This window comes from Rhincodon typus, chromosome 33 (genome assembly GCF_021869965.1).
Source record: "Rhincodon typus isolate 14 chromosome 33, sRhiTyp1.1, whole genome shotgun sequence".
Classification (NCBI taxonomy): Eukaryota; Metazoa; Chordata; class Chondrichthyes; order Orectolobiformes; family Rhincodontidae; genus Rhincodon; species Rhincodon typus.
Genome location: NC_063364.1, coordinates 33,828,305 through 33,840,663, shown reverse-complemented (window position 1 = coordinate 33,840,663; position 12,359 = coordinate 33,828,305). Strand labels below are relative to the sequence as shown.

At 40.9% G+C, this 12,359-nt stretch overlaps 1 protein-coding gene across 1 annotated transcript in view; it reads right to left on the bottom strand.

Annotated features, from left to right (window-relative positions):
- megf11 (multiple EGF-like-domains 11) overlaps positions 1 to 12,359 on the bottom strand; it is a 322,648-nt gene that overhangs the window by 51,517 nt on the left and 258,772 nt on the right. The window contains exons 8-10 of the mRNA XM_048615768.1: positions 8,635 to 8,755; positions 5,751 to 5,914; positions 4,365 to 4,467 (exon numbers count right to left, since the gene is read on the bottom strand). Coding sequence (XP_048471725.1) covers positions 4,365 to 4,467; positions 5,751 to 5,914; positions 8,635 to 8,755 — 388 coding nt within the window. The remainder of the gene's footprint in view (positions 1 to 4,364; positions 4,468 to 5,750; positions 5,915 to 8,634; positions 8,756 to 12,359) is intronic.

Sequence of the window (12,359 nt, the reverse complement as noted above, 5' to 3'; positions counted from 1 at the left end):
GCCCAATTAATCATCCAGCCCAAGCCTTACTGAGATAAGAGAGAAAGACCTATTTTAAAATAGGGCTGTGTTACATTGAAAATCTATGAGAAATGACAGTAGTCAGAAAAAGTGCGAGATCTAGCAATACATATGAAACAGAATTCTATATTCAGGTTAGCAAAGGTCAAAAGCTAGAAGTTTTTAAAATGAAAGTGCATCTGATCCTTCCTACCCGTGAGAGACCTGATCAAGCATGTAGCTTTCTTCTTTGGAACTGCACAGAAAAAAAAATGTAAATATTCTTTACAGAAGTAGAGATGAAAATTAGGTTCCAACCCTCAGATTATCTTTTTTCCTTCCACCAACACAATTTTACAGAAATATTACATTCTGCAAATCAAATGATTCCAGGACCAGATGGTTATGCATGTATTGCAGCACAGAACAGTAGGAGACATGTGTGCACCTGAGATCTTCCACATGGTGTATTCTTCATGCCAGGAGTCTATTCACCAGAGGTAGGAAAATCAGAGAGTCAGTCATCCCAGACCCTCTTGTACATCTCCTTACAGCTGGCCATCAAGCAACAATAGCACATGCCTGTTGCAAGTATGCAAGCGTGGACACCCATCTAGTGAATCTCATGGCAGGAGGATATTCCATTGAGAAAAAAGGCAATGGAGAACCAATGAAACAGATGAACAAACAATGAATTCAATATCAATCATCACAAAACATTTTACATTCCTGAAGAATCAGACTGAAAAAGAGAAAGTTCTGTTCTTCTGGAATGCTTTGTAGAATCATACAAAAATCCTCTTATTATACATTAGACTGGTTACTTAGTTCTGTATCATCCACGCCAGAAGTTCCATTTTACTACATATCATAGTTCAAACTTTAGTAAAGATAAGCATTTCTTCACTGGGTCCTCCTAGCTTCAGAGGTTATGGGGAAAGGGCAGGAAAGTGGATGTGAGGAGTGTCAAATCAGCCAAGATCTTAATGAATAGTGGAGCAGGCGTGAGAGGATGAGCTGCCTATCTCTGAACCTATTTCTAATGGCCTAGGCTTTTATAACAAACTCTGCTTGTATGATATCAAGAGATAGTAGGAACTGCAGATGCTGGAGAATCTGAGATAACAAGGTTTAGAGCTGGATGAAAACAGCAGGCCAAGCAGCATCAGAGGAGCAGGAAAGCTGACGTGAAGGGTCTAGGCCCAAAATGTCAGCTTTCCTGCTTCTCTGATGCTGCTTGGCCTGCTGTGTTCATCCAGCTCTAAACCTTGTTATCTATATATGATATCAAGCTCTTATTTCAGTCTTTTAATTGTTATGCAGACATTTTCTTTATCAAAGGATATTTAAAGCTCCCCACTGCCCTACATGGCGCAGTTTCCATGTCTCTGCAGCAGTATTTGACTGGTATCTTGAAGCTAGGCTTCAGTATAAATGCAGTACCAAAATACAACACTTTAATAATTTGTCATAGAGCAGATTTAAATTTCCAGCTCTGTAATTTCAGTGACAGTGCAAAAAATTAAAACTACGGCATGAATTTTACCAGAAATTGGCTGAATGTCAGTTTTATTGAGTTTCATGAAGAGTATCTCTTTGTGAGGCCTAGTGGGTTTTCTTGTGCTATCGTCACAAACTCACACCTATGGTGTCCTTCTTGTCTGATGCCAGCCTGAACCTCCCAGTTTACTCACCACAGTAGCCTGACACCCCTGTCACTGGTCTTTGACCCCCAGCTACATATCGTGTCAATAGCTGGCAGCCTGGTCTTGTCCTCGTGTATGGTAAGTGGATTAGAATTGTGCTGTGAGGCTGCAGTGTGTCAAATATGAGATCTGTGGACATAGGGTTTGTGTGGCCGCAGCCTATGGAGCACTCCCTGAAATGTTGGCACCAGGTGTCTGAGATGAAGGTCTGGAGGAGAAAGCGGTGAGCTGGAGTTGCCAGGTATCTGCTGTGACTTTCATATCAGGAAGTCTCAGCATCTAGTTTCTAGCCAGCAGTTGACAGAATGCATTTTAATGAAGTGAAATTAGATAATAATGAGGTTGATAATAAGTGATAATTCATTTTGATAAGCCTCTCACTGCACACTAGAAGAACCTCATTGAAGTCTAGCACTTGAGTGGAAAACGTGACTACTTGGTCTCATGTCGAGAAGGGCCTCACTTGACAGCTAATCTGTTCTACCAAAGTTTCTCACCATCGCCTGTAACGTTTAGGGGCTGCGAATATTTTGCCCCATATGTCAACATCAGAAACACATCCTAAATGGTGCAATAACAACATGCAACAGCACCAAAAATCCTTTCTTAATCACTCCTGGGCTGTTAGTCAATCTAAGAATTAATAACCTTTCAAAGTACATAAAAATATAAGTAGAAGTAAAATAATCTGACTTCAAAGTTAGTGAAACAACATGAATGATAAATTGGTTTTAGAATCAACATGTTAATGGGTCATGCCCAAAGACAGAAAATGCTGGAGATCCATTTACAACTGTAAAAACAAAATACAGGTTAATCCTAGGCAACAGACTAACTTCAGTTTTCTTATTTCAGATGCTAGCTCACCTGCATATTGACATTTTTCTCAACCTTTCTGCTTTTACTTCTCGGACATCTGTCATTCAGTGAATCAAAAGGAGGACCAGGGACAGGATGATGGTTAGGAACAGGCTGGGAGCAAGCCACTTGTTCACCTTCTCACTCAAGGAATAGTTTGCAAAGTGGAGTGACAAGGAAGAGGAATTTCTAATTGAAGTGGCATAGTGGTAATATCACTGCACTAATAATCTAGAATCCTAGCCTCTAATGTTCTGAGGATAAGGGTACAAATTTCATCACAGTAGATGGTGAAGTTTGAATTCAACCAAAATCTGGAATTAAAAGCTAACTTAATGGTGATCAAAATACCTAATGTTGTCATAAAAACTCAACTGGTTCATTAGTGTCCATTAGGGAGGGAAATCTACTGTCCCTACCTGGTCTGGCCTGCATGTGGCTTCAAATCGACAGCAATGTGATTGAATCTTAACTGACACCTGAAATCGCCAAGCAAACCATACCAATTCAGGGAAATTAGGGATGGGCATTTAAATACTGACAGATATTCCATGAACGAATAAAAAAAGGATAATAAGAAATAGCAATGAGATCTACATCTCAACTTTTTTTCTTGGGAGGGATTCAACTACATTGGAATTTATTTCTGGTCCTGAGATGGGGGTTTCATCTAAAATGCAGAACTGATATAATAGGATTGGGAGAATACAAGGGTAGTGACATTGGTGGCATCTTGTGCTGTACCATAGAGCAGAAATCAAGGTGGATGGTAAAAACTAACTGGGAGAAAGGCCAAACCAAGATTTCTGATGGTGGGATGAAAATATGCAATGAGGTTCTCTGAACTTTAAAGGTCAGTGCAGCTTCTTGATGCTCATTAAAAGGCCAACTTGCCAGAGTTAAGTTTCGCTTCCCAATTAATTTCTTCACAACATAGCAATACATGCCTTCACAATCATGACTGCACAGAATTGGCATGCAGCAGGCTAGGTGATTTGTGGCGATAAAGCAGAGTTAACGTTTCAGAACAGAAGGGTCACTAGACTCGAGATGCTAACTCTGCTTTCTTTCCACAGATGTTGCCAGACCTACTGAGTTTCTACAGCAATTTATGTTTTGGTTTGAAGTGAAGTGATCATCTTCCTGGACTCTGGAGTGAATAGCCACTGCTTTGATCTTAGCCATGTATGATTAAGATTGTTCAGGGTTAGGACCTTCAATACTGTAAAAGTAACACTGATGGCACTGACCTCCTGCCCAATCTTCCATTATATGTGTCATCACCCTCGTGATTGCACATGAGGTAACAACTGAGTAGTAGCATGAGAAAAAAAAACCCTCCCAACAGGAAGAGAAACACACTTTCACATTGACCAGTCAAGTTGCACACTGGAATGGAAGATTTTGCCCAACATTTCAGTACACATTAAAACTTTTCCATTAAAATGTTCAACTCAGTGCTCTTTACAGTAAGCTTTCTCAGCCATATCACAACTGAAATTGTTACTTCTATAGGTCCCATATGCACAGGGAGAGTTTACTTACTGAACAGAAAGAAGTCAAAAAGAGGACAGACCTTTCGTAGATATATCACAGCTTCCAAAAGCAAATAAGTAAATAAGCAAATAAGCATAAGTAAACGACAGACAGAAAGCTACACACTGCAACAGGAAGTCAGGCTGCTCTCTGCACAAAGGATCAATGTAATTCAGAGTCTGAAAGGAATAAGGACAGGATATAGGGAGGAGATGAGCAGAAACCAAAATAATATTTGATAAATTTCATGCTTCTCATATTTACCAGTCCAACCCGTTACACAGTGACAGAATCCAGTGATTGGGTCACAACTACTTGCATGACAGCAGTCACAATGTCTGCTACAGTTCAGACCATATGTTCCATCCTAGAAAGCAAAAGAAAAGAATGGTTCTAAATGCACAATTCCTGCAGTTCAATATTTGTTGATACATCTTACAGATGGTTAGATTATTTATACCCTGAAACAGACTGCTAATGCCCATTTTGATTGTATTCTCAGCAATAGCACAATCATTTTCTATTGTATTAAATTAATCTGTAAACAGAAATACACTATTTTCTAAAAAAAAAGTAAATTAACTTTGAACATTGTTTTCCAGAAGATGCCTGATAAGCCAAAGAAAACACTCACCTGCTCTGCTGGCTGTGGGGAACAGGAGGTGCCTGGATAAGGTATGTAGAACATAGAACAGCACAGGAACAAGCCCATTGCCAATCATGATGCCATTTTAAACTAATCCCATCTGCCTGCAGATGGAATATCCCTCTATTCCCTACCTGTTCATGTGTCTGTCTGAAGGCCTCTTAATTGTTGCTATCACATCTGCGTCTACCACCTCCCTTGGCAGTACATTCCAGGCACCTGCCATCCTCTGTGTAAAAAGCTGGCCTTGCACATCTCCTTTAAACTTTCCCCCTTCCATCTTAAATGTATGTTCCCTTGTATTTGACATTGCCACCCTGGAAAAAAGATTTGGACTATATACACCCTACTTTGGCCTCGTGTAAATTTATATACTTCTTTAGGTTGCCCCTCAGCCTCTGACTCTCTAGTGAAAACAATCCAAGTTTGTTCAACCGCTGTTTGTAGCTAATATACTTCAATCCAGGCAACATCTTGGTAAAACCTCTTTTGCACCCTCACCACAGCTGCCACATCCTTACTATAGTGTGAGGATCAGAACTGCACATAATATTCCAAATGTTGTCTAACCAAAATTTTACACAGCTGCAATATGACTTGCCAACTTTTATACTCAGTGCCACAAAAGATGAAGGCAAGCATGCCATATGCTTTCTTTACCACCTTATTCACTTGTTTTGGACATTTTCAGGGAACTGTGGAGTTGCACTCCATGGCCCCTTTGTAGCTGGACTTGGGGGTTTTAGGTGCACATCTATTAGGATGATTTCTCAAACTCAGGTGGGAAAGGACCAAGTGGAAATGTTTTGGAAAAAAGTTAAGTCATATGGTAAATCATATTTAAGATGCTGTCTTGTGTACATGCTAGCAATGAGTTCCATAGTTACATTGTTATAGGTATAGGGAGATTATTTGGGAAGTGGTTTACAGCTGAAGGAAAAATGGTGAAAATAAAATAACTTGCAAGAGAAGATAAGAAAACAGAATACAACAACAGCATTTACCGGACATGGCTGGTCACAATCTTTTCCATGCCAGCCTGGGGAACATGTGCAGGAGCCATCCTCTGGATTACAAGCTGCTCCATTGACACAGGTACAGCTATTGTTGCAGTAAAGCCCCCATGTAGCACTGGAACAAGGGATTGAGCAGTCCACTCCCTGCCAACCTAAAACACAAACCATATATTTGAAGATTCTTTCAGCTAGCTAGAAACACTTAATCCTATTAACTGACATTTCAAGTTGATAACCAGCAAAGGGAAGACATTTCTAAAGTTAACAATTTTCTTGTTGGAGTTAACGCTTTATCAGTGTGCTCAACTCATGCATTTTTTAATATACATGAAATGTTTTGCATTGAGGATATTGTAAAACAAGCATAAACTTTGTTTTATTCATGAATAAAACAATCTCAACTTCAAAATGGGGGAAACACAGAAGTTCTGGATACAGGACAATTAACAGAATTCAGGAATTATTATAGAGACTTCCAAAGATGGGGAAAAATATGAAAATTTAGAGATTTGCCTCCCAGTCGTCACCTCAATGGTTTTTTATAAAAACTTTCAAAACATTGCTTCTAACCTAACTTAATCCTTTTGTCACTGAAACCATTATCGTAGTTTTGTCAGATTAAGAATCAACAGGAGAGATTTCTTCCTTCAGTCTATTTAGCAACTGTAATAAGGATTTGGCACTGACGATCTATCAAGTAAGATCCCCACACTGCCCATAATTTCCCGAGGTTTTCTCACGTACTGTCACGAAATCAATGCCTGAAATGTGCACATCTCAGTTTTCTCATTTCAATGGGAGGTGTTCCCAGACTCATTCAGTTGCTTATGATTGTTTATGTACTTCAGTGGTGGGGTGCCTGAAGAAGCCTTATTGAAAGGGTCTATACCAGGACCACTAGCCCAGAAGGATGGCAGAGTATTCTGAGGTTAGCAGAAAAGTGTGCACATGTTCCTTGTTTGTTGGTCAGCTAGAAAGCAACGATAAAAATATATTCTGAGATAACAAGGTGTAGAGCTGGATGAACACAGCAGGCCAAGCAGCATCAGAGGAGCAGGAAGGCTGACGTTTTGGGCCTCTGCATCTGCAGTTCCTACTATCTCCAAAAATATATTCTGTTCTGTAATATGCTGCTCACTGCCTTCCCACGTTTCACCCATCATAACTTCCAACTAATTGAAAATGTCAGCTGTATCTTGTCCTGAGCTACCTTCCATTCGTGCACATTTGTATCTTTGCTAAACTAAATTGCTTTATCTTCTGCCAATGCACTGGCAGAGCAAATTGGCACTGTTGATGTCACTGATATACAGCTACAGCCTGGACCTGTGCTGATTGACCATGTGTATGTGATGCCACTGGTGACTAAGGAGCTCTTGCCATCCTTCCTCCATTCACAGACATACCTGGAGCCCAGCTCTCTTGCTTGCCACTCCGTTTCACTCGGCATTACTGCCCCCGTTTGGTGCCCCTCTCACTTCACTATTGGTTGCTCTGCTCCCATCCTGTTGTGTCTCTCTCCAACTCGTCATCTTGTTGCCCTTCTCCCAGAGATGGTGAACAGTGGGGCTGTACAACGGTGAGCAGGAGGGAGCCAGTGAGGGTTCAGGAGTGGTGCAGTGAGTAAAACACAACTGCAGGATTTGAACTCACATAAAACATTTGAAAAACAAAACCTAAATTTTTATCTCCTACTCTTTGATGCAGGAATCTCACGGCAGCTTCACTAGCAGTGATGTCATTGACACTCCAACTGTATGGCAGTGAGTGTGCCTTTGCAGTTGCAGTGACAATAAAAGCAGCCAAACGAAATTGGTTGCCAGTTCCCAAACATTAAAAATTAAAATTTTTTTGCTCCTCCCATTTCATTGGCCCTTCATCCCACTATTGTGGCAAAGTAAATAACCATCTTGACATATCCTCTGGCAGCTCCAACTAAACCATTCTTCTTCCTTTGCTTTTAAAAAGGATGATCACCGAGAATGTTATAAAATCATGAGTGGCATCGATAGGGTGAATATTCAAGGCTCTTCCCCAGGGTAGGGAAGTCCAAAACTGGAGGGCATAGGTTTAAGGTGAGAGGGGAAAGATTTAAAAGCGGAATAAGGAGCAGCTTTTTCAGGCAGAGAGTGCTGCATGAACTGCCAGAGGAAGTGGTGGAGGCTGGTACAATTGCAACATTTTTTGGCATCTGGATGGGTATATGAATGGGAAAGATTTAGAAGGACATGGGCCAAATGCGGCTAGATTAATTTAGGATATCTGGTTGGTATGGACGAGTTGAACCGAAGGATCTATTTCTGTGCTGTATATCTCGCTGACTATTCTGCTACTCCAAAGCTTGCCCTTCCTTCCCTATTTTGTTCCAATCATTTCCTCAAACATCTCAGAGAACGGTGGGCATTTTCTATATTAGCAGCAATATACATATACAAGCTCTTGATATAGTTGAGATGACTGTATAATTCTGAGGAAGGGTCACCGGACCCGAAACGTTAACTCTGTTTTCTCCTTCACAGATGCTGCCAGACCTGCTCAGCTTTTCCACCAACTTTGTTTATGTTCCTGATTTACAGCATCCGCAGTTCTTCTGGTTTTTATGACTATATAATTCTTTTTCTGATGGCTTACAGTCATTTCACTTTACATAAAGAATCTTGTAACAGCAACAATAATCTCAGCTCACAGTTATATACTAAAGAACACAAATAGCTATTTGTTCAATATTCCTCTTGTTTTAAGCACAAGGAAAATAGTTCCATCCCGGTGTGGTATTAACATCCCTCACCTTGTTAAGAACAGAATCTAAACCAAATTGTGGCTAAAAGTATCAAAAAACAAGTTAAGGTCACAATAGACTAGATGTCTCTACCTGCTTTACAAATACAGGAGCCATGAATAGGAGAACAAGTACCACCATGTTTGCATCGACAAGTAGATGAACAGTTGGCTCCATATTTACCAGGAAGGCATGGCAAGGAGCAATCTTCTCCCTGGAAAACAAGAAAGAAAGTGCATATCACTAGATCTTAGCCTGCAGATTATATGCTTAAAAAGATGAATTGCAAGATGACAAAAGGCTAGAGTTGATCTTGTTACAATGATAATAGCACTGTTAACTAAATCACAGCAATCAAACTTTATCAATTAGTTTACAACAGACTGAGACATGATTAAAAGAAAACCCTAGTAGTGGTGGACTTTAGCGACCAAAGCCCAAAGTATCCATTCCACCACATCATGCTCACTGCTACGATGTCTCAAATTCTATGCACATGTAGTCAAGTTAGTTGGTACATGTATTCTTAAATAATGAAGGACTGATATACAGATAATCTAAAATTACAAGTCCTGATGAAAAATGCATAAATCAATTATAAACATATGAAGGAGAGCCACATCAGGTGACAAATGTGACATTGTCCTTGCACTTCTACTATCACAGGTCTAACCTAAAGGAGCATGAGCCTAACTAGATTAGAAGTATAGAGTTCAGTTTCTAGCATCCGCAGCATTTTGCTTTTGGATTTGGGTAGGTTGTCTAAATGTATTTATGTTTACTTTACTGTATATATTTCCAGTTAATTCCTGACTGGTTCCTGATGATGTCAGTCACTTTGAAAGGGCAGAAATAGATGTCATTGTTCCCCAGGTAGTCAGGAATCAGTGCTTCATTAGAATTCACATTTGGCCATATCACCAAGAGTTAAACCTGGTCATTGTGTTGAATTTATATAGCCTAGGTTGTCTCATAAGAAATCATTATAAAGTTAATCAAGGAAATTACCATTAGGTAAGAAAGCAACAGTGTAACATACACTTGTAAAATAGAAGTCACAAGAATTACAAAAAAAACTAGAACAGAACTTAATTCCAACATAATGCATTGTGCTTGATAAATATATTAAAATAAAATCATTTTTTAAAGCATTTTAAGTTAAAGTGCTAAGACAATTTAGGAAAAGTTGTGTATTAACAAAATGAAAGCTGTTTTGTGGCAGTGTCCCCCCGCAGTGATAGTGATGGGCTGCCTTCTTGAACCACTACAATCCGTTTGTTGTTGATACACCCATAATGCAATTAGGGAGGGAGTTTCAGGATTCTGACCGAGGCACACTGAAGGAACAGTGATGTACGTTCAATTCAGGACGGTGAGCAGCTTGAAGGGGCACTTGCAAGGGTCCGTGTCAGTGTCATTTTTTGCACACCACTCTAACCACTGCTACAACTCCTTCTCTCTTGTCTAGCAGGTATCACTAGCAGATCCATTACCGCTGTGATGAAATGTTCAGATCTCCCATAAGCCACCACCTTGATCTCTGAGGATGAGAGTGCTGAGGCTTCAGAGGAAGCATTAGCAAGGCTTGCTCAGATATTGACTCTTGGGTGGGAATATCAGGCAGAGAAAGTGTGGGACCACAATCTGGTGAGCACTTCACTGTGATAACTCCGCAGCTGATCAAGGAAGAAACTCCCCTGGCCATTGGCACTCGGAGGACTGCCAGAGTCCAGCTACCTGCTCAGCCTCATGGAGGCATGAATCCAACAGTCATGGACTTCAACCACATGCACAGAGAACAACAAGAGCAGTAGACAGTTATGTGGGACAGAATTACACTGAACTTGCAGTGATGACAATGCTATGTCAAATATGCAAACTGTATGTGCAAACAAATCTGCACCCTCCTTTCTCTTAAAAGCAACAAACCGTAGAGGCTTGAAAGTCGACGCGAAACTGCTGGAAAACTCAGCATGTCTGGCAACATCCATGGAGAGAGAAACAGAAGGGATGATTTTCCAATATTTTTCTTATGAGTGTGGAGTGACTATGACAAGTAGTAACTAACAGGTCACCCCAACTGACGAGTTAATTCATTGCATCAGCTGCTAACCAGCTCATCAAGCACTGGCAGGCCAGTGAGGCAAGTACCTTGCCCTATCACAGGCCTTCACACTGGTACCTGTATTGCCAGAAAAGGCCAGCCAGAGGGTGGCACCTTCTGGGTCCTAAAGTTCACAGTTCAGACATCCTACTCAAGGAATGAAGCAGTGAAAAGTAAGTCTTTTAACTTTTTCTCATGTGATGGGGATTAGGAGGAAAGGGATGAGAGGCAAAAGCCGAGGCATTGACTTTCAGAGGCCACTCTCTTGCCTGCTGTCTATGCCTCATCAATTGCCCCCAGATTGGGGTATTTGGAGGCCCCCTGTAATTTGACAGACAGGTCACTATTGTTTGCCAGTCAGGAAGCTAGCCAGCTATCTCATATGCCAGGGAGAAAGTGATTGGAAAGTAACAAGTTGAGTTCATTACAAAGTCATGAATTGGCCATTTGAGGACCTTAATTGCTGGCGAGTTAAGAAAATCCCCCAAGAACCTGTTCGTCCAACAACTTAATCGCAGAGGTGCGAGAGGTCAGGAGTTTCCCTCCAGGGCAAACTCACTCAACTGTTTCCCTTCGCACTACCTCTCAGGACGAAAAGGTCTGCCCAGAGTGAATAGTTCATGTCATAGAGTGATACAGCATGGAAACAGACCCTTCGGTCCAACTTGTCCATTCCGACCAAGTTTCCCAAACTAAACTAGTCCCACTTGCCTGCACTTGGACCATATCGCTCTAACCTTTCCCTGTTCATATACCTGTCCAAATGTCTTTCAACTGTTTTAACTGTACCTGTATCCACCACTTCCTCTGGCAGTTCATTTTTTGTGAAAAAAAGTTGCCCCGGAGGTCCCTTTTAAATCTTTCTCCTCTCGCTGTAAAAATATGCCCCTTAGTTTTGAACTCACCCAACCTAGGGAAAAGATCTTTGCTATTCACCTTATCTATGCACCTAATGATTTTATAAACCTCTACAAGATCTCCCCTCAACCTCCTATGCTCTAGTGAAAAAAGTCCCAGCCTTCCAGCCTCTCATAGAGTCATACAGCATGGAAACAGACCCTTCAGTCCAAATAGTCCACAACAAACGTGTTCCCAAACGAAACTAGTCCAACTTGCCTGTGTTTGGCCCATTTCCCTCCAAACCTTTCCTATCTATGTGTTTCTATGTGTGTTTATTCATGAACTTATCCAAATTTCTTTTAAATGTTGTAATCATAACTGCAACCACGACTTTCTCTGGAGTTCTTCCACATGTGAACCATTCGCTGTATAAAACAGTTGCCCCCATTTCCTTTTTAAATCGTTCTCCTCTCACCTTAAAAATATGCCCCGGTTTTAAATTCCTCCACCTAGGGAAAAAACCCTTGCTGTTCACCTTATCTATGTCCCTCATGATTTTATAAACCTTTATAAGATCAAATCAGAAATCACACAACACGGGTTACAGTCCAACAGGTTTATGTGAAAACACAAGCTTTTGGAGTCTTACTCCTTCTTCAGGTGTTATTGAGAGAGGTAGTATCAGACACAGAATTTATAAGGAAAAGATCAAAGGGTCAGAGATAGTAGGAACTGCAGATGCTGGAGAATCTGAGATAACAAGGTGTAGAGCTGGATGAACATAGCAGGCCAAGCAGCATCAGAGGAGCAGGAAAGCTGACGTTTCAGGCCTGAAGAAGGGTCTAGGCCCAAAACGTCAGCTTTCCTGCTCCTC